The 18,246-nt window shown below is 51.3% G+C and overlaps 2 protein-coding genes across 13 annotated transcripts in view; one reads left to right on the top strand and one right to left on the bottom strand.

The window, feature by feature from the left end:
- Window positions 1-61: 61 nt before the first annotated feature.
- On the top strand, window positions 62-17,606 carry POLG (DNA polymerase gamma, catalytic subunit). Of its 3 annotated transcripts, XM_054450364.2 has the most exons (22): window positions 62-1,126; window positions 3,922-4,117; window positions 5,087-5,254; window positions 5,366-5,512; window positions 5,663-5,742; window positions 6,855-7,037; window positions 7,141-7,292; window positions 7,465-7,591; window positions 8,515-8,751; window positions 9,727-9,847; window positions 10,055-10,141; window positions 10,448-10,555; window positions 11,047-11,207; window positions 11,934-11,987; window positions 12,096-12,213; window positions 12,690-12,825; window positions 12,942-13,188; window positions 14,612-14,734; window positions 14,864-15,032; window positions 15,219-15,427; window positions 16,378-16,538; window positions 17,092-17,606. In XM_054450364.2, exons 1-22 carry the CDS (start codon window positions 480-482, stop codon window positions 17,166-17,168), a joined length of 3,708 nt encoding a protein of 1,235 aa, XP_054306339.1. In that variant the 5' UTR covers window positions 62-479; the 3' UTR covers window positions 17,169-17,606. The 3 variants fall into 3 exon arrangements, with proteins under 3 accessions (XP_054306339.1, XP_063508992.1, XP_054306340.1); XM_063652922.1 differs by lacking the exons at window positions 15,219-15,427; window positions 16,378-16,538; window positions 17,092-17,606 and having other exon boundaries at window positions 14,838-15,026; XM_054450365.2 differs by lacking the exons at window positions 11,934-11,987; window positions 12,096-12,213; window positions 12,690-12,825; window positions 12,942-13,188.
- FANCI (FA complementation group I) overlaps window positions 16,783-18,246 on the bottom strand; it is a 73,109-nt gene continuing 71,645 nt past the window's right edge. For all 10 annotated transcript variants that reach the window (XM_063652914.1, XM_054450358.2, XM_054450360.2 and 7 more), the window contains one exon: window positions 16,783-17,522. In XM_063652914.1, coding sequence (XP_063508984.1) covers window positions 17,460-17,522 — 63 coding nt within the window. In that variant the 3' untranslated portion in view covers window positions 16,783-17,459. The remainder of the gene's footprint in view (window positions 17,523-18,246) is intronic.

The following is an 18,246-nucleotide window of genomic DNA, read 5'->3' as shown; positions in this document are numbered from 1 at the left end:
GGCCTAAGGAACTTTGCCCAAGGTCACACAGCTCGAGAGAGCCAGAAGCGGGGTTCAAAACCGCGTCGCCCTACTCCAGATACTGCTCTCTTACTTGCTGCCTTCGGCTTCCCCACGTGGGTTCACTGACGAAGTTGCGTGGACCCCGGTTCCCCCAGGAGGGGTATTGACGTTTCCCAAGTTTTGAGGCTTAACAGAAAATGCATCTGAAGTGCCTGGCACAGTGCTGGGGACGCAGTAAATGCTCAAGGAATGATGATTATGAATACACCTATTAAATATATGGTAAAATAACGCTTTATATCATCTGTCTCCTTTAGGATTTGGGGTGGAAGGCAGGCATGGTCAAACCCATTTCACTGACAGGAGAGCAGAGACAGGACGTGTCTCTCTCCACGTTTTCCAGCCAGTAAAAGTAGCCAAGCTGGAGCCCAAAGCCAGGTGTTCTGACTCCCAGCGTGGGGGTCCCTGCACCAACCATGAGCCGCCTGCTCTGGAGGAAGGTGGCCGGCGCCACCGTCGGGCCAGGGCCGGTTCCAGCTCCGGGGCGCTGGGTCTCCAGCTCCGTCCCCGCGTCCGACCCCAGCGACGAGCAACGGCGGCGGCGGCAGCAGCAGCAGCAGCAGCAGCAGCAACAGCAGCCGCAAGTGCCATCCTCGGAGGGCGGGCAGCTGCGGCACAACCCATTGCACATCCAGATGCTCTCGAGAGGGCTGCACGAGCAAATCTTCGGGCAAGGAGGGGAGATGCCCGGCGAGGCCGCGGTGCGCCGCAGCGTCGAGCACCTGCAGAAGCACGGGCTCTGGGGGCAGCCAGCCGCGCCCTTGCCCGACGTGGAGCTGCGCCTGCCGCCCCTCTACGGGGACAACCTGGACCAGCACTTCCGCCTCCTGGCCCAGAAGCAGAGCCTGCCCTACTTGGAGGCGGCCAACTTGCTGTTGCAGGCCCAGCTGCCCCCGAAGCCCCCGGCTTGGGCCTGGGCGGAGGGCTGGACCCGGTACGGCCCCGAGGGGGAGGCCGTACCCGTGGCCATCCCCGAGGAGCGGGCCCTGGTGTTCGACGTGGAGGTCTGCTTGGCAGAGGGAATTTGCCCCACATTGGCGGTGGCCATATCCCCCTCGGCCTGGTAAGTAGGGGCAGGGTTGGGGACATAAGCAGGCATGGGGGCCCAGCTTAATAGTTTGTTTCAGTGAATATTTTCTGAGGTCCTGTTATGTGCTGGATGCTCACGTAGGGAGCACTGATGTGTTGAATTAGGACTAGACCCCTGTTTATGTGGGACTCACTTTCTGGTGGGAAGATCACAGGCAGTAAGCAAATACCCAAGTAAATGGCAGGCAGTAAAGGCCATGCAGAGAATCACAGTAGAGCGCTGTACGTGAGACCTTCGGGAGGCCACTTAAGATCACCGTGATTTGGTGCCTTTACCCCCTCTCCTAATAGCGTCATGAGAAGTTAGTCTGAAAAGTCATTTGAACAGTGTTTCTATTTGGGGAGCTATTAATTATTTTGGGCAGTAGAAAGCTCCCTTTTGTGGGACTGTCCCAGGCAGTATAGGACATTTAGCATTCCCAACCTTTCCCATGAACGCCAGACCAACACCCCCCCGCCCCCCTGTCCCCGCCGCCAAAGTTTCCAGATGCCCCCTTGAGGTGGCATCTGGTTGACCACCCCTAGTTGAGAAACATTGCTTCCTTCCCCCAGCCTTCCAAGCAGGCATTTTGGTCCCAAACAAGTATATCCAATCTCTCTCTTCTTTTTAAATAACTTTCTAAGTGCTACCCAAGTTTCTTTTTCAAACAATGATGGCAGTACTGTTTCTCCCCTTTTTTTATTCTTCATTCCAGGATTAAAATACTATTTACAACCTTAATGCTTTCAGGCATGGCCAGCAAAAAAGTTGGCAGTTTCTTTATTCCTATTGGAAGCTACATCTTTGTAAAGAAAGCTGCGAAATGTTAAATATGCAGTTGAAAATGGTGAAAACATGGCTAAATAGATAAGGTAGGCATTAATGGCTGAAAAGAGCAAAACTAGATGATTCTGCATTGAGTTCCAGTTACAATGAGAATCACACTACTTAGAATATGTAACTTGATGGTCAAAGTAAAGGGGAATACCGGCCATCATTTGAAAAGATAAAGTAGGCTTTGGTGGCTGAAAGAAAATTAGTGACAAGAAAGATTTGTTTTTTAATCTGTCGGTCATTTTAGGTCAAATTACCTCAAGTCCCCTTTTCTCTTCCTCCTTCTTTCTCTCCTTTTATCTCTCCTTTCCCTCCCTGTCCTTCCCGCTCTGCCCTCATTCTCATTCCATTCTTGCCAGTGGTACTCGGGGCATTGCTTAGTTGGCCTGATGGCAGAAGTCATTGTTAAGGCCTGGACTCATGCTGGGACCTTACTCCTGGGAGTCTGACTGGTGGGTGGGGGTGGGTGCCACGTGGTGCCCTAATAGTGGGCCACTTTGAACCTGGGCATGCCCCTGCCCCTTAGCCGAGTGACATTAGGTACCTGACCAGCCCACAGTTTATAATGGGAGGAGAAGCCTTAGTCAGCTATGAGTCTCCCACAGGGCAGCTTCTTCCCAAAGGCAGTTGGTAAGGGCTTCGGCCATCAGGCTAGAGGGACGTCTCTCCGGCCGTCAGCATTTTTCTAAGATTCACAGTAAAACTAGTATTAATGGCATGGATCCCTACTCATCTTAAATTTGGCTTGCTTCTTTTTAATCACTAGTTTATAATATGGCATCGTGCACAGCTGCAGAGCTGCATCTTGACACCAGTGTGGCTTTTTATTGTAACCAAAGTCCCTGTTTACCACCATGGCCTCAACGGTTTGGCATTCTTTAGCCTTTTTGTCTGCGTTGTTTTAAGGGCTTTGACATGCTGAATTAAAGTGTGGGGGGGTGGGGAGTTCTTTCAGTCCCTTGGCTTATTTTCACCATTTGGAGTATGAGTTAGATTTTGTCAGGTTTAAAACTAGGAACCTCTTTTTGCTTTCTCTTTGAAAGAAGTTAAGTTTTATATGTGTTGAATCTGTTAAGGCAGATACTCCCTTTTCCCTTCCATAAAGGTTGCAAGGAGCTCCTTCGCAGCTGTGTTGTCCACATGTGGCCTTGTCACTCACTTTGATGCTGAGTGGGCCTTGATTGTTTAGAATAATCTGTGGCTTGCAACAGGCATTTCCTCAGTGGCCATTCCCCTACACCTAGCCTTGTGGATCTTGAGCAAACTGCAGCCTTTTCCTCAATCAGTGTCAGGCCCCCAACAGGCAGCACTCATCCCCTATCCCTCCCACCCCAACCCTGTCACATACACATACATTTTCTCATTCTGGCACTTTCCCTGGTTCTCACTGAGGGTGGTTGCTTCTCCAAGGTGTGTGATTTGCTCTTTGTCCCCCAGAATCTTTTCAGCTGTGAGATGATTCATCCTGTACATGTGTGCAGCATTTGTCTTTTTTTTTTTGCCAATTCAATTAAATCTCCACCTTGGGTTCTGTTATTGTCTATCTCCTTTACTAGTACTTTGAACAGTAGCTGGTTTGTGCCTATAGACATGAGGGGTTGATAATGTTCATAAAACCTCAGAGCTAGATGCAGACTCAGTGAACACTGGGCCTAGCAAACACCTTGATAGCCCAGGCTGTAATATAATACCTGCACGTAGGTCTAATAGCCCAGTAGTTCCGTTTTTATGTGCAGAAGTTTAAAGAAGCTTTTGTAGCTCTTGCCCGCCAGCACACACACCCACCCTGCCACACCTGACCTGTGGCTGTTTGAGTTAGGAGCACCCTTTGGTCTCACTTGTGTCCCCAGCTGCCAATGCACCATCTGGCATGTGGTGGTGGGTGTGCAGTGGGTGTTGTGGAGTGGAAGTTTAATGTCTGCATGGTGAACCTGCCTGCCTCTCACCTCCCTCAGGTATTCCTGGTGCAGCCGGCGGCTGGTGGAAGAGCGTTACTCTTGGACCAGCCAGCTGTCGCCGGCTGACCTCATCCCCCTGGAGGTCCCTGCTGGTGCCAGCAGCCCCACCCAGAGAGATTGGCAGGAGCAGTTAGTGGTGGGGCACAATGTTTCCTTTGACCGAGCTCATATCAGGGAGCAGTACCTGATCCAGGTAAGGTTCCTGGGGCCAACTGCAGGTTCTGGCATGGGATGGGCCAGGAGCCCTAATCTCAGTGGTTAGGGAAGGTACTCCTTTCCTGGCAAGTGTCTCTGTTGCCTTTGCTGAAGCCACAAGGCCCATCTGTTGACCAGCTGTGCCTTTGGTCTCTGTGTCTAGCTGTTTTATGTCCCCAGGAAAGCCTGGTATAGGACCTAAGTTGTCACAAAGTAATAATGGCCTTTGTCTCTGTGGCATCTTAGAGCTTAGCATGGGTCTTGAAGGTTTTGAGCCACAGCCTGGGCTCACTTCCTGCCTTAACCACCGATGACTACTGTGAGCTCCTTAACATCTCTAAGTCTTAGTTTCCTTTTTTATAAAAAGGCAGACATAACAGAAATCTCATAGGATTAATAGGAGGGTTGGAACAATGCCTGCATGTCAAACACTCAGTACTCTGCCTGGTGTATAGTAGTGGCAATTCTTAATTTTATGAAAAGTATTTTTTCACTGAATCTTCACAACAGCCTAGAAGATATGCCAGGCAGGGGAGAGCAACCTTACCCTATAGCTGAGGGTGCTGAGGCTCAGACAGCCTTGTTGACATGCTCAGGGCCACAAAGCTTTTGAGTGGCAGGGTTGGGGCCAGACCAGATAGCCCTGAAGGCTTTATTTTGGCCACTCTGTATCTACGTTGCTCAGACCTATTGCTGGAAGCTGAGGAGGACTTGCACATTGGGATTGAGCCAGGCCTGCATCTTAAAGGGTGACTAGGATTTGGGAAGGCAGGCCCCTTACAGGTGATGGGGCAAGCATGAATAAGCATGAAGATTCTGTATTTTGTGTTGAAGGCTGTGTGCTGGGAGGGGAGGCTGTTTGAGGAGCTGAGGTGGGGCTGGAGGTCCACACCACTAAGCAGTGGTGGGCTGACCCCACAGTTGCGGCCTCCCTCCTTCCCTTCCCTTTCCTCCTCCTCCTCCTCAGGGTTCCCGCATGCGTTTCCTGGACACCATGAGCATGCACATGGCCATCTCAGGGCTAAGCAGCTTCCAGCGCAGTCTGTGGATAGCAGCCAAGCAGGGCAAGCACAAGGTCCAGCCCCCCACAAAGCAAGTCCAGAAGTCCCAGAGGAAAGCCAGAAGAGGCCCAGCGGTGAGAGTACACTGCCGGTGGGCAGGAGCATAGTGCTTGGGAGCACCCCTCACCAGCCCGTCTGGCCCGAGGCCAGGCTGATCTGCCGTGTCCCTTGCTCTGGTTCCCCAGGTCTCATCCTGGGACTGGCTGGACATCAGCAGTGTCAACAATCTGGCAGAGGTGCACAGACTTTATGTAGGGGGGCCTCCCTTAGAGAAGGAGCCTCGAGAACTGTTTGTGAAGGGCACCATGAAGGACATTCGTGAGAACTTCCAGGTATGGTGCTGGAGGGGGCTCTGGGGAGATGGGCTGTGGCACACCCCTAGCTGCACTTGGGGGAGATACAGCTGCCAGGCCTGACCCTGAGACCTGGTGGTGGTAATGGGATGGTTGCCCACCTTGCGCCTTCCTGTCACCTTGTGCCAGGACCTGATGCAGTACTGTGCCCAGGACGTGTGGGCCACCCATGAGGTTTTCCAGCAGCAGCTACCGCTCTTCTTGGAGAGGTGAGGGGGAGCCCATGTGGGAATCTCTGGGGGTCAGTGCGTTCCTGGTACCCGGGCCCACTGTAATCAGGTGGCGCTGGTTCTATCTCAGGTTGGGGACCTTAGCTTTTCTAGGCTGAAAGAATGGAGCCCTTCTGTCCAGTGGTGTCCATCTGGGCCCTGGACTCTGGATTTGACAGAGGCCCTGGAGGGGAGGGCCATGGAGTTGTGCTTGTGTTTCATGTGCATGGTCCTGGTTTACTATGCACCTTCTCTGAACTAGATCCTTAGCCAAGGGCTTCGCGTACATCATGGTTATGTTTATTAATGAGTCTGTCTTATGAAGTGACCCTTGTATAGCTGAAAATTCAGGTATATTTGTACCAAAGATATTGAAAGAAAAAAGAAGGGAGGAAAATTTGGGTATAACTTTTGACTCCCTCAGAGCTTAACTACTAATAGCTTACTGTTGGTTAGAAGCTATACTGATAACATGATACATATTTTTTATGTTATATGTATTATATACTGTATTCTTAAAGTAAGCTAGATAAAAGAAAATGTATTAAGAAAATCATGAGGAGAAAATATGTTTACTATTCATTAGGTGGAAGTGGATCATCATAAAGATCTCTATCCTTCACGTTGGGTAGGCTGAGGGCGGGGGTTGGGCTTGCTGTCTCGGGTGGCTAAGGCTGAAGAAAATAAATGTGTAAGTGAACTTGCACGATCCAGACATGTGTTGTTTAAAGGTCAACTGTATTTTACCACCCAAGTTGTGAGGTTCAGGCATGATGTTTTTCATGTATGGGATTATTAGCACAGTGCCTGGCACAGAGTCATTACTCCACGTGTGGCAGCCATTTTCACTTTTGCCATCTATATTTCCCACATTACTCCTGAGGATGGGATGATATTGTTCCCATTTTATAGATGAAAGAACTGAGGCTGTGAGAGATGGGGTTACTTACCCAGGGATGAGTAACAGTAGAGCTGGGATTTAATGCCTTGTCTCTGACTTTTGAGCTGTGCCATGTCAGTGGCTGGGTTGAGGCTTGCTAAACCAGCTCAGGGATTGGGCCAGTCTTGCCTCCTGTGGTCATTTATGGCAGCTCCTGGTGTTTGCCTCCAAGGTGTCCCCACCCAGTGACTCTGGCCGGCATGCTGGAGATGGGTGTCTCCTACCTGCCTGTCAACCAGAACTGGGAGCGTTACCTGTCAGAGGCACAGGGCACTTATGAGGAGCTCCAGCGGGAGATGAAGAAGTCGTTGATGGATCTGGCCAATGACGCCTGCCAGCTGCTCTCAGGAGAGAGGTAGCCAGGCCTTGGGTGGGCGGGATTTAGGCAGGGGACTGGCAGGTGGGCGGCCTAGCCTTCGGCTTAGCCTTAGCCCTGCCCTAGTGGAGTGGCTCTGTAGGTACAAAGAAGACCCCTGGCTCTGGGACCTGGAGTGGGACCTGCAAGAATTTAAGCAGAAGAAAGCTAAGAAGGTGAAGAAGGAACCAGCCACAGCCAGCAAGTTGCCCATCGAGGGGGCTGGGGCCCCTGGTGATCCCATGGATCAGGAAGGTGGGGAGCATGGGCGGGAGGTAGGGTAGGGTAGGGGTTGTTTCTGGGAAGGTCTTGTGATTGAGGGGTCCTTCGAAAGGGTTGCTCCAGCCTTCTGGGGATGAGCAGGTGGGAGCAGATCTTATTGAGAGTTCCTTCTCCTGCTCCTGATTGTCTTCCCCCACCCTCACAGACCTCGGCCCCCGCAGTGAGGAGGAGGAGTTTCAACAAGATGTCATGGCCCGCGCCTGCTTGCAGAAGCTGAAGGAGACCACAGAGCTCCTGCCCAAGCGGCCCCAGCACCTTCCTGGACACCCTGGGTGAGCCCTGCCCACCCCTAGCGGTGTATCTAGAGTCTACCCTTGCACCATTCTCAGGACAGCCCTGGTCTGGGTTCTGGCACAGAGGCATCATGCACATGTATACTTATTGACCTGCTGCCATTCAGTCACACAGTCTTCCAGTCCTATTCTCATTTGCTCACTCTGGACCAGCTTACTGGACTCATTCAGCACAGTGTTGTGAGCACCTGCTGTGCAATGGCCCGTGGCAGCCACTGGGTGTACACACTGGAGCATAGCTCCTCCTTTCCAGTAGTTCTTTTTCCTAGGAGGAGCCAGGCACGTAGACCAGCCAGTGCAGCTAGTGTCCATAGGTAGTTCTGACTCTGCCTGGGGAAATAAATCAAGAAGGCTTCCTTGAGAAGGTGCCCCTTCCTTTGAGCCTCATAGGGTGGCAGAGATGAGAAAAAGGGCAGCCAGGGTGAGCAGCAGGGTGCCAGCTTTGCACTTGCATGACCCTGAGAGCAAGTGTCCTGAGCGCCTTGCTAGTCTCACCCTGGGCTGAACTCTGATGAACAGCCTGCAAGAGAGCACCCAGAAAGACTGGCGTTTCTCTAGAGGGGTGGGGAGGGCAGATCTGCTCCCTCCTCTGGTCAGTTACCCTGGATGAAATGGAGCTTGGGAAGGAGCCCTGCCCTGGGCCAGGGTATGCTTTTGTGTCCTAGCTTCTGACTAGTCCAGTGGGACTGACTTAGTGTCTTCGCTTTTGAAATATTCTGCTAGAGGATTACGTGGGGGTCCTGGCTAAAGCATCCCAGAGGAGGGGATGGTGGCTGTAGGCTGGGGTCACCAGAAAGCCCCAGGGCTTTGGAGGGTGGGTGGGGACACTGTGAGAGAGAGAACCTTCCCCCCAACAACTGCCCTTACCATTGTGACACTGCTGTCTTCCTGCTGGGACATAGATGGTACCGGAAGCTCTGCCCCCGGCTAGACGACCCTGCATGGACCCCGGGCCCCAGCCTCCTCAGCCTGCAGATGCGGGTCACACCTAAACTCATGGCACTGACCTGGGATGGCTTCCCTCTGCACTACTCAGAGCGTCATGGCTGGGGCTACCTGGTGCCTGGGCGGCGGGACAACCTGGCCAATCTGCCGACAGGTACCACCCTGGAGTCAGCTGGGGTGGTCTGCCCCTACAGGTAAGGCTCAGGCCCAGGGGAGGAAGGGGCTGGAGCCTAGGGACCCCTTCCCCTGGCTGGTCAGCTCAGGCTAGTGGAAAGAGTTTGGGTTCAAGAGTCTGGGTTCAGAAGAAGGGAAAACAGGAAAAAAATTTAAAAACACACACACACATACACACACACAAAAGGAGTCTGAGTTCAGATTTTTTTTTCCATGGCTACCCTTACCCTCTGGATCTCGAGCCCTGGGAGGGAGTATGTTGAGATGTTCAGAGTGGGGAGGACTAAAGGCCCTACTCTTGGGCCCAGAAGCACAGCTGCCTTCACAGGAACATGCAGAGGGCTGTTACAAATAGCAGGGAGATGGGCTTTTAAAAAAGTGTGTATATAATTTGAGTGATAATTATGGGCCAAGCAGTGCTTCCCTCATTTGTTCCCCAAGGAGTCCCATGAGCTAGAATGGTTATCCCCATATTGTAGTTGACAAAGGCTTGGTTGACTTAAGATCACAGACCCTGAGCTTTAGACAAGCAGGTGTTGGGGAGAAACTTTTTACAGTGGCCCAGAATTAAGAGTCCTGGCTCTTCAGGGTAGCCTGAGTCTTATGGGGCCATAGGACCAAAGGGGATAAGACTGGCCTTGTTCCTTTGAGCCCAAGGGTAGGTGAGCTGACAGGAGCCAGCCTGCAGCTGGGCCTTTGGTCCTGTCCTCCCCCTGCTGTGCTCTCAGAACTTCTCTTGAGACGGCAGCTTCGTAGTGTAAGAGGAACTTGGATTTGAGTGAGATAAGGCCTCGAACCCCAGCCTGCTGCCAGGGTGCTGTCATTTTCAGTTTGTCAATCAATCCCTGTCTAAAACCCGGGAAAGTGCTGTCTGGTTCCGCCTCAGAGCTGATTCTGAGGACTAAACAAAGGGAATTGTGGAAGGCACTAGCAAGCTGCCTGGTCCAGAGTGGGCATCTGGTAATCAGAGGCTGCTCCTGCTGTTCTCTGCCCAGAGCCATCGAGTCCCTGTACAGGAAGCACTGTCTTGAACAGGGGAAGCAGCAGCTGATACCCCAGGAGGCCGGCCTGGCCGAGGAGTTCCTGCTCACTGACAATAGTGCCATATGGCAAACGGTGAGGGCAGGCTCTGAACCTGAGCTTTGGGGAGGGGCGGTCTCTGTATTCCACCCAGGGAAGGGGCAGCCTTTTTGGGTGGGAGTCTGGCACTGGTGGCTCACCCCAGACTGGCCTGCAGTGTCTGAGTACCACGCAGGGAGGGGCTGGTGGATTGGAGCCTACCCAGTGCCCTGCTTCACTACTTTGGTCCTTGGACCGCTCCAGGTAGAAGAACTGGATTACTTAGAAGTGGAGGCTGAGGCCAAGATGGAGAACTTGCGAGCTCCAGTGCCAGGTCAACCCCTAGCTCTGGTGAGCAGTGCGCCGGCTCAGGGGTTCTCTGGGTGGGTGCTGGGTGGAAAGGGCTTCTTCTTGCCCACTAGTTCTTCCCAGCCAGAGTTCCCTAGGTCTTAGGGGGGTTGGAGATGCCATCCTGCCCCTGGGAGGCCCCACACGTGTTGGAGGCCAAGGAGAAAGCCTGAGTGAGACCTCATGGCCATCTTGTCATTTCCCAGCTGATGACGACAGTTTCAGGCCCTTTTCCCACCCCCTACCCCATGGCCCTTGCTGAATGCAGGTGCTGGAGCAGGGCCTGATCTAGGTGTGTGGCCCTCACAGACTGCCCGTGGTGGCCCCAAGGACACCCAGCCCAGCTATCACCATGGCAATGGACCTTACAACGACGTGGACATCCCTGGCTGCTGGTTTTTCAAGCTGCCTCACAAGGTGTGTCCTGGGTCATGGCCTGTCCTGTGGTGTTTCCTCATTCTGTTCAAGGCCCACAGCAGGCCTTCAGAGTGACACACCTGAGACTATCCTTTTTGTGGGAATGACTAGTAGTGGGACAGAGTGTGATTTCAGGCACATACTGTCATCTCTCAGCTTTTGTTTTTCTAATGAAAGTCGAGTGGCAAGGGGTGTGGTGGTGGAATTAAATGACATGGGGCACGTCGTATGTTTGGTACGACATCTGGTACATGATAGGTTATGCCGATTTGTTATTATGCGGGGAGCCAGGTTTGCTTGTGTCTGTGTGTCTTAGGGGGCATGTGTGTGCACGTGTGTGTGTGTGCGTGCGTGCGTGATACAATCAGGGATTTGCCTCAGACTGCTGAGGTTCTGGGCTCAGTGTTGGTAGAAGTGCAGGTACTCACGTTGGTTCCCCACCCAGGGGTCTGCCACCTGCCTCCAGCCCCTGCTTCCTTTGCTCTGTCTAGGATGGTAATAGCTGTAATGTGGGAAGCCCCTTTGCCAAGGACTTCCTGCCCAAGATGGAGGATGGCACCCTGCAGGCTGGCCCAGGAGGTGCCAGTGGGCCCCGTGCTCTGGAAATCAACAAAATGATTTCTTTCTGGAGGAACGCCCATAAACGTATCAGGTGGGCCACCATGGGAGGAGTCCTGGGATGCCTTTCCCGTCTCTTCCCATCCAGGGACCCCTGACTAACCCTGGATTCCCACAGAGGGCCAGCCTGACTATGGTCTAGAGGCCTGGCTACTTTTGGTCCTGGTGCCATGGACCTTGGGCAGGTCTCCCCTCTAGCTTCAGTTTCCCTGTTAATGTAAAAAGAATGGTGCTGTAGGACCATGAGAGCCCTTCGTAACTCCAACAGAACTTCTTGGTGTAACTGCTGGAGCCATGGGATATGGCTGAGGACCATGGAGAGCTGGTGGCCTGTAAGCCCTGTTGGGGGCTGGGAGCTGGGTCTTGTAGTCTGGAATGGCAAATGTATTCATCTTGAAGGCCATTTCCAAGGTGGTTGTGGCCATCAGCACACTGGCGAGCAGAGTGGGTGTTGGGATGGTGAAGTCTGCCTGTGTGTAGGAAGAGGCAGTGGTGGAAGGAGCGCCTCATGGATGCCTCCAGGAGAGGAGCGGAAGCTCACTCAGAGGCCTGGCCGGTTCCCAGATGGTTTATGCTCTTGATTGGTGCGTCATAGGGCCCCAGGTCTTGGCTGAGCCAGGGCTCACCTTGAGTCCAGTTAGTGAGGCTGGGTCATGGAGTATAGCAGTCCTGGAGGTGGGCAGGTGAGGACCATGGTGGGATGCGGGATACATTCTGCTTCCCGTGGCTGTGCTGAGCCTCACCTTGTCTGTCCCCACAGCTCCCAGATGGTGGTGTGGCTGCCCAGGTCAGCTCTGCCCCGTGCTGTGATCAGGTATGGCCTGCTGAGTGGTTGCAGGGATAGGAGGACTGAGGTGAGGTGGTAGGTCCTAGGGCCAAAGCGACCTGCTAAGACCCATTTCCTTCCCCTGCACCCCACCAGGCACCCTGACTATGATGAGGAAGGCCTCTATGGGGCCATCCTGCCCCAAGTGGTGACTGCCGGCACCATCACTCGCCGGGCTGTGGAGCCCACATGGCTCACTGCCAGCAATGCCCGGGTATGTGACCTCTGCACCTCTGGCCCCTGCTCTTCCTCTCCCAGGTCTATAGAAACTGGGCTCTGAGGGCCTTTAGGTATTTAGCGAGGATCATGAAAAGGACCCTGTGATCTGGATCAGGCAGGACTCTAGTTTAAATCTGGCTTCATGATTCCTGTCCACTCCTTCAGTAAATGTGTTCTGGGCACCTGCTCCTGGCCAGACAATGACAGGCGTAATAGCTACAGCTCTCATGGAATTTAGATAGGACCATGTAGGTGAGGGGTCTGGCATAGAGCTAGGCATAGAGTAGATTCTTTACCTGTCACCCCAATTGCTGATAGGTGGCCATCTCTGGAACTGTGGAATTTGAGCAGTGCTGTCTGGCATTCTCTAAAGCCATCCCCTCAGGAAAGGCTCTAGCTCTTTCTCAGTCAACTCTGGCTCCAGGAATGGGGTAGGAGGAGTCTCATTTGGGTATCTCACTCTTCCCACAGCCTGACCGAGTAGGCAGTGAGTTGAAAGCCATGGTGCAGGCCCCACCTGGCTACACCCTTGTGGGTGCTGATGTGGACTCCCAAGAGCTGTGGATTGCAGCTGTGCTTGGAGACGCCCACTTTGCCGGCATGCATGGTGAGCAGGAGCCGGGGTTGGGGCAGCCTAGCCCCTCAGGTAGCATATTGACAGTTCTGATGAACATTGGGCAGAATGTTCCTGAGCTGCTTTTCTCACTCCTGCTTGTCTTCCAGGCTGCACAGCCTTTGGGTGGATGACACTGCAGGGCAGGAAGAGCAGGGGCACTGATCTACACAGTAAGACAGCCACTACTGTGGGCATCAGCCGTGAGCATGCCAAAATCTTCAACTACGGCCGCATCTATGGTGCTGGGCAGCCCTTTGCTGAGCGCTTACTAATGCAGTTTAACCACCGGCTCACACAGCAGGAGGCAGCTGAGAAGGCCCAGCAGATGTACGCTGCCACCAAGGGCCTCCGCTGGTGAGGGTCCCTCTCCCATCCACTTTTAACACCCAGGACCCGAGGCCTGCTTTACTGTCCTTTAGTACTCTCATCTGTTCTATCTCCTGCCCATTACTTGAACCCTCACCTAGCCCCTCTCCTTCCACACCTGCGTAACCTGGTTCCAGGAAGATTTGTCCTATTGTGACATTTGGTTGCTTTATAGTCAGCCTTAAACAGTTTTTCCTTATGGGAGTAAAGCTATACTTTTGGTATACTGTCACCAAGTGGTAGCATCTTGACAATTCTGATTATGCTGCATAATCAATAATACAGGAGTTGCAAACTCAGATGCCTACAGGGAATGAGAGCAAATGGAGTGGGTGGAAGACAGGAGTTGACAGGAGGGCCCTGTGGCAAACTGGAGCATGTAGGATGATGTTGATACTGGAGAAAGCATTACCAGGCCTCCAGATTACTTAGCCTAGCTCTCCAATTTGTTTCCTCCTATAGTACTGCATACTGTGTGCTCAGGGCCTTAGCAGACTCTCTGGAGGGTTCCAAAAGCATTGAGGGAAGAGAGGTACAACTTCCTTGAGGTACAGTACACTGTCCACATTTAATTAGCTGGCTTATTGTGGAAACTTCACTTTCTCGTGAACAACTAAAAGTTTAAGTATGTGATAAATGATATAGTGGTTGATGACTATAAATGCAGGAAAGGGGAGCTGAGTATCGTCCGGTGGATAAAGTGAGGTCGGGTAAGGCTCGTACCATGAGCAGCGTGTGCTGGTGAAGGCGAGAAAGGTGGTGGGGCTTTAGTTGTGGACACCTTTGAAAGTGTCACAGGAGTTTGGACTGTGGGCGCAGGTGGTGGGGAAGCCATTTATGCAAGTGAGTGATGTGTCTCTGGAGCCTTCAGGCGACAAGCCTTCTGAGGTCTGCAGGTTAGATGGAAGCTGGGAGTTGTCCAGAGTTGTGACAGTTGAGAAGGGTGTAAGCCAGGCCTGGCTGTTGTGTTTTCTGCTTCAACAAATGCCCCCTCCCCTTCAGGGAGTAGCCTATTCTTACCCCTATCCCCCCAAATCTAGAGTGATGGCCCTTGCTGCCTCCTGAATAAAAGGCCCGTGTTGGTCATTGGGCAATTCAGTGTCTAAAGAAACAGGACAGTAGGAATAGTGGTGGCTCCTGTGCTGGAGTCTGTCCTTTATTGGGCTACCATGGGGTGGCCCAGGCTTTGGGGCTACAAAAGCCTGGGCTGCATCTCTTTCTAGCTCCGTGATCCTAGGCAAGGCACTTAGCCTCTCTGAGCCTGTTTCTTCCTCTGAATAAAAGCCTTTAGGGGACTGGCATGATGCCAGCGTTTTTAAAAGTTGAAGTGATGTGTGAACATTCCTTGCCAAGGCACTAGCGTGGCACAGGAAGCACTCCCGTGGAATGATGGTGATAACACTGCCCCCAGGTATCGGCTGTCGGATGAGGGCGAGTGGCTGGTGAGGGAGTTGCACCTCCCAGTGGACAGGACTGAGGGTGGCTGGATTTCCCTGCAGGATCTGCGCAAGGTCCAGAGAGAAACTGCAAGGAAGTAAGAATCTTCTTTGTGTTAAGGATGGAGGGAGGGGTCCGGGCTTGCCCCAGAAGAGCTTGGATGCTTTGTTTTTCAGCTTTGAGATGCTGAAAGACAACAGTCTGCCCTCTGTTTCTGGTCCCTTAGGTCACAGTGGAGGAAGTGGGAGGTGATTGCTGAACGGGCATGGAAGGGGGGCACAGAGTCAGAAATGTTCAATAAGCTTGAGAGCATTGCTACGTCTGACATACCACGTACCCCGGTGCTGGGCTGCCGCATCAGCCGAGCCCTGGAGCCCTCGGCTGTCCGGGAAGAGGTATCTTGCTATCTTTGGAGCATGGGCAGAGGGGCCCCAGGGAGGGCAGGGCAAGGCAGAGCTCCCTGTGGACCTTACCAATGTTTGTAGGTAGGGCCAGAGTGAAGCTTCTCTTGGGGCTTCTACCCTAGAGTTAATTGGTATGTAGCATAGCCCCTTTCACCTCTGCCCACCTTCCCTTCCCAGTTTATGACCAGCCGTGTGAATTGGGTGGTACAGAGCTCTGCTGTTGACTACTTACACCTCATGCTTGTGGCCATGAAGTGGCTGTTTGAAGAGTTTGCCATAGACGGGCGCTTCTGCATCAGCATCCATGACGAGGTTCGCTACCTGGTGCGGGAGGAGGACCGCTACCGCGCTGCCCTGGCCTTGCAGATCACCAACCTCTTGACCAGGTATGCGGGGCCCATGGCCTCTAGCCTGGCCATGTGCTCCTATGTGGGGCTTTGGGTGAGCGTTCCTTGGGCCAGACTGGGCAGTTTTGAGTTTTCATCCCCCTAGAAGTGAATGTTTCAGCTTCTTATTTCTAATTTTTAAAAAGTTATAGAAGTCCTAAAAAGACTAGCCTCAATTTTTAAAAAAAGAGTTCTTGGGTTTGAAAATGTGAAATACCAAGACTGATCATTGAGGAAGCAGTGAGGTTAGGGGAATTGTTCCAAAGGGTGGTACTCACACTTTTCTGTTTTGAAAATCAAATGACAGAAGCCTTTTCTCATTTCATAGAAAATTGAGATGTTTTTCTTTCTCCCATAAATGTTTTCTTTCTTAAGTGCCAAAAGTTTGTTATTTGACTGCTAACAGAAAACACTGTTAATGGGGACACTCAAATGTGATTTTTAAAAATATCTTATATATTTTATATATTGAGTTGTATTTTCTTGTAGTAAAATTCCTAGTTCATATGGATGAATTAAATATTACCGTTCCATGTTGATCTGCCACTCAGAACCAGTTTGGGAACCATGATCTATTCTGATTATTGGGTAAATAACAGATGTTTACAGTATTCAACATTGTTCCCATTGCCCTCTTAATCATCTCTGGGGGATTATGCTTCAAACTCTGGCCCAATTGGAAGTGATTTCGTGTATTAATAAAGTGTACCAAACTGGAAAAAAAAAGTGTGTTGAGTCCATAATTGCATTTCAGTATCTCAGTGGGAGGTTAGGCTGCTGGATGGAAAACAGTGCTGGACCTTCACCTTTCTTGACTTAGCTAAGTGAACAGATGGGGTGTTGGTCCAGGGGAAGCCCTGCTCTAAGGGGTGTGGGGTCATTGCTCCAGGATGATGCGTCTGTGTTCACAGGAGGGGCATGACTGTGAAAGGAGATTGGGTCTCTTTCAGGTGCATGTTTGCCTACAAGCTGGGTCTGAATGACTTGCCCCAGTCAGTCGCCTTTTTCAGTGCAGTCGATATTGACCGGTGCCTCAGGAAGGAAGTGACCATGGATTGTAAAACCCCTTCCAACCCAACTGGGATGGAAAGGAGATACGGGATTCCCCAGGGTGAGCACAACACATTTGTTCCTCATTACACATAGGATCTGAGGTGGACTAGAAAGTGGGTCTTGGAGAAGAGGAAGCTTGGGGCCCCAGAGAATCCACTCTTGACTCATGCTATATTCTAGGCTAATTTCAACTTATAAGGTGCCCTGTGTCCAGAGTGAATGTGATAGGATGTTTCAAAAATGAAGACAGCAGAGCTTCAAATATTCTACCTGTACCTGTCCCCTACTTCAACCACAGAAGAAATGTTTAAACAGGATTTATTCTATAGAGTGCATTTTTGCACTCTATAGGTGACAGAAAAACAAACTGTGCTTTAAATACCAAACAAGTAAATCAGAAAGCTTATTTCCTATTTAAGGTGTATCTAAGACATACTTACTTTATATAAAAAGAAAACAGACCCTCCTAACATGTAATATTACCGTTAGTGGCAATTGTTCTCAACCTTTCACTCTCCTTTTGACCTTAGCATTAAGCTCCTTTGCTCACTTCTGAGCTCTCAGTAACAGTTCTTGAGGTGGCATCCTAACCAATTTGCACTATCTTTCAGGTGAAGCGCTGGATATTTACCAGATAATTGAACTCACCAAAGGCTCCTTGGAAAAACGAAGCCAGCCTGGACCATAGCACTGCCTGGAGGCTCTGTATTTGCTCCCGTGGAGCTTCATCGGGGTGGTGCAGGCTCCCAAACTCAGGCTTTCAGCTGTGCTTTTTGCAAAAGGGCTTGCCTAAGGCCAGCCATTTTTCAGTAGCAGGACCTGCCAAGAAGATTCCTTCTAACTGAAGGTGCAGTTGAATTCAGTGGGTTGAGAACCAAGGTGCCAACATCGGTGTGGACTATAGGACAAGGGCCATCGTTGCTTGTTGGGTAAAAATGAAGCAGAAGCCCCAAAGTTCACATTAACTCAGGCATTTCATTTATTTTTTCCTTTTCTTCTTGGCTGGTTCTTTGTTCTGTCCCCCATGGTCTGATGCAGTACCCTAGAAGGGGAAAGAAGTAATGCTCTAACGTGATAAACCTGCTCCAAGGCAGTGGAAATAAATAGAAGGAAAAAAAAAACAAAACTCTTTATCTTCTCATCAAAGCCTGTGTTAGTCATGCTTTCCCCCCTTTCCCACTCACAGGAGGCAATTATGTTGAAGAGAAAGGAGTCCTCCAAAGTGTAGAGTAAGGCAGTGCCACCTCCTTCTCTTAGGACTTTTGCTATACTGAGGATACTCATGGGACAAAATGACAAGAGAAGAAGCCATTGACATCAAAGCGCTACATGACTCTCCTGAGTGCAGCTGCCAAGTGGGTAAAGGGAGTGGATGGGGCCAGGTACATTAGAGCCTGGAGTGTGATCATCTGAAGAATGCATGTTCAAAATTCTGAAATCCAGGGCACTTGTATGTAAACTTCCAGTTTTTGAAATGGGAGTGGGCTACTGATTTGCTACTTATTAGATAAACCTAAGATGAAAATTTTAGGTGCTAGAAGTAAGGAAACATTGGGTTCTGTTTCAAAGATGGTGCAGGGATGGGGATGCGGTACTGTCACTGGTAAGAGTAAAGGGAGAGGAACAAACCACAAGGGAAAAGGATAAGACATTGGCATGAATTGAAGGAAGAAGCCTTAACCCAAACTAATGAGTGGCCTTTGAATGAGGACATGACATAAGAGGTAAACTAGTTTCTGAGCCAGACTGCTATAGCTGGTCATCAT

The sequence above is a fragment of the Pongo pygmaeus genome, chromosome 16 (assembly GCF_028885625.2).
Source record: "Pongo pygmaeus isolate AG05252 chromosome 16, NHGRI_mPonPyg2-v2.0_pri, whole genome shotgun sequence".
In the NCBI taxonomy this organism is placed as follows: domain Eukaryota; kingdom Metazoa; phylum Chordata; class Mammalia; order Primates; family Hominidae; genus Pongo; species Pongo pygmaeus.
This window is presented reverse-complemented; position numbering and strand designations above follow the sequence as displayed.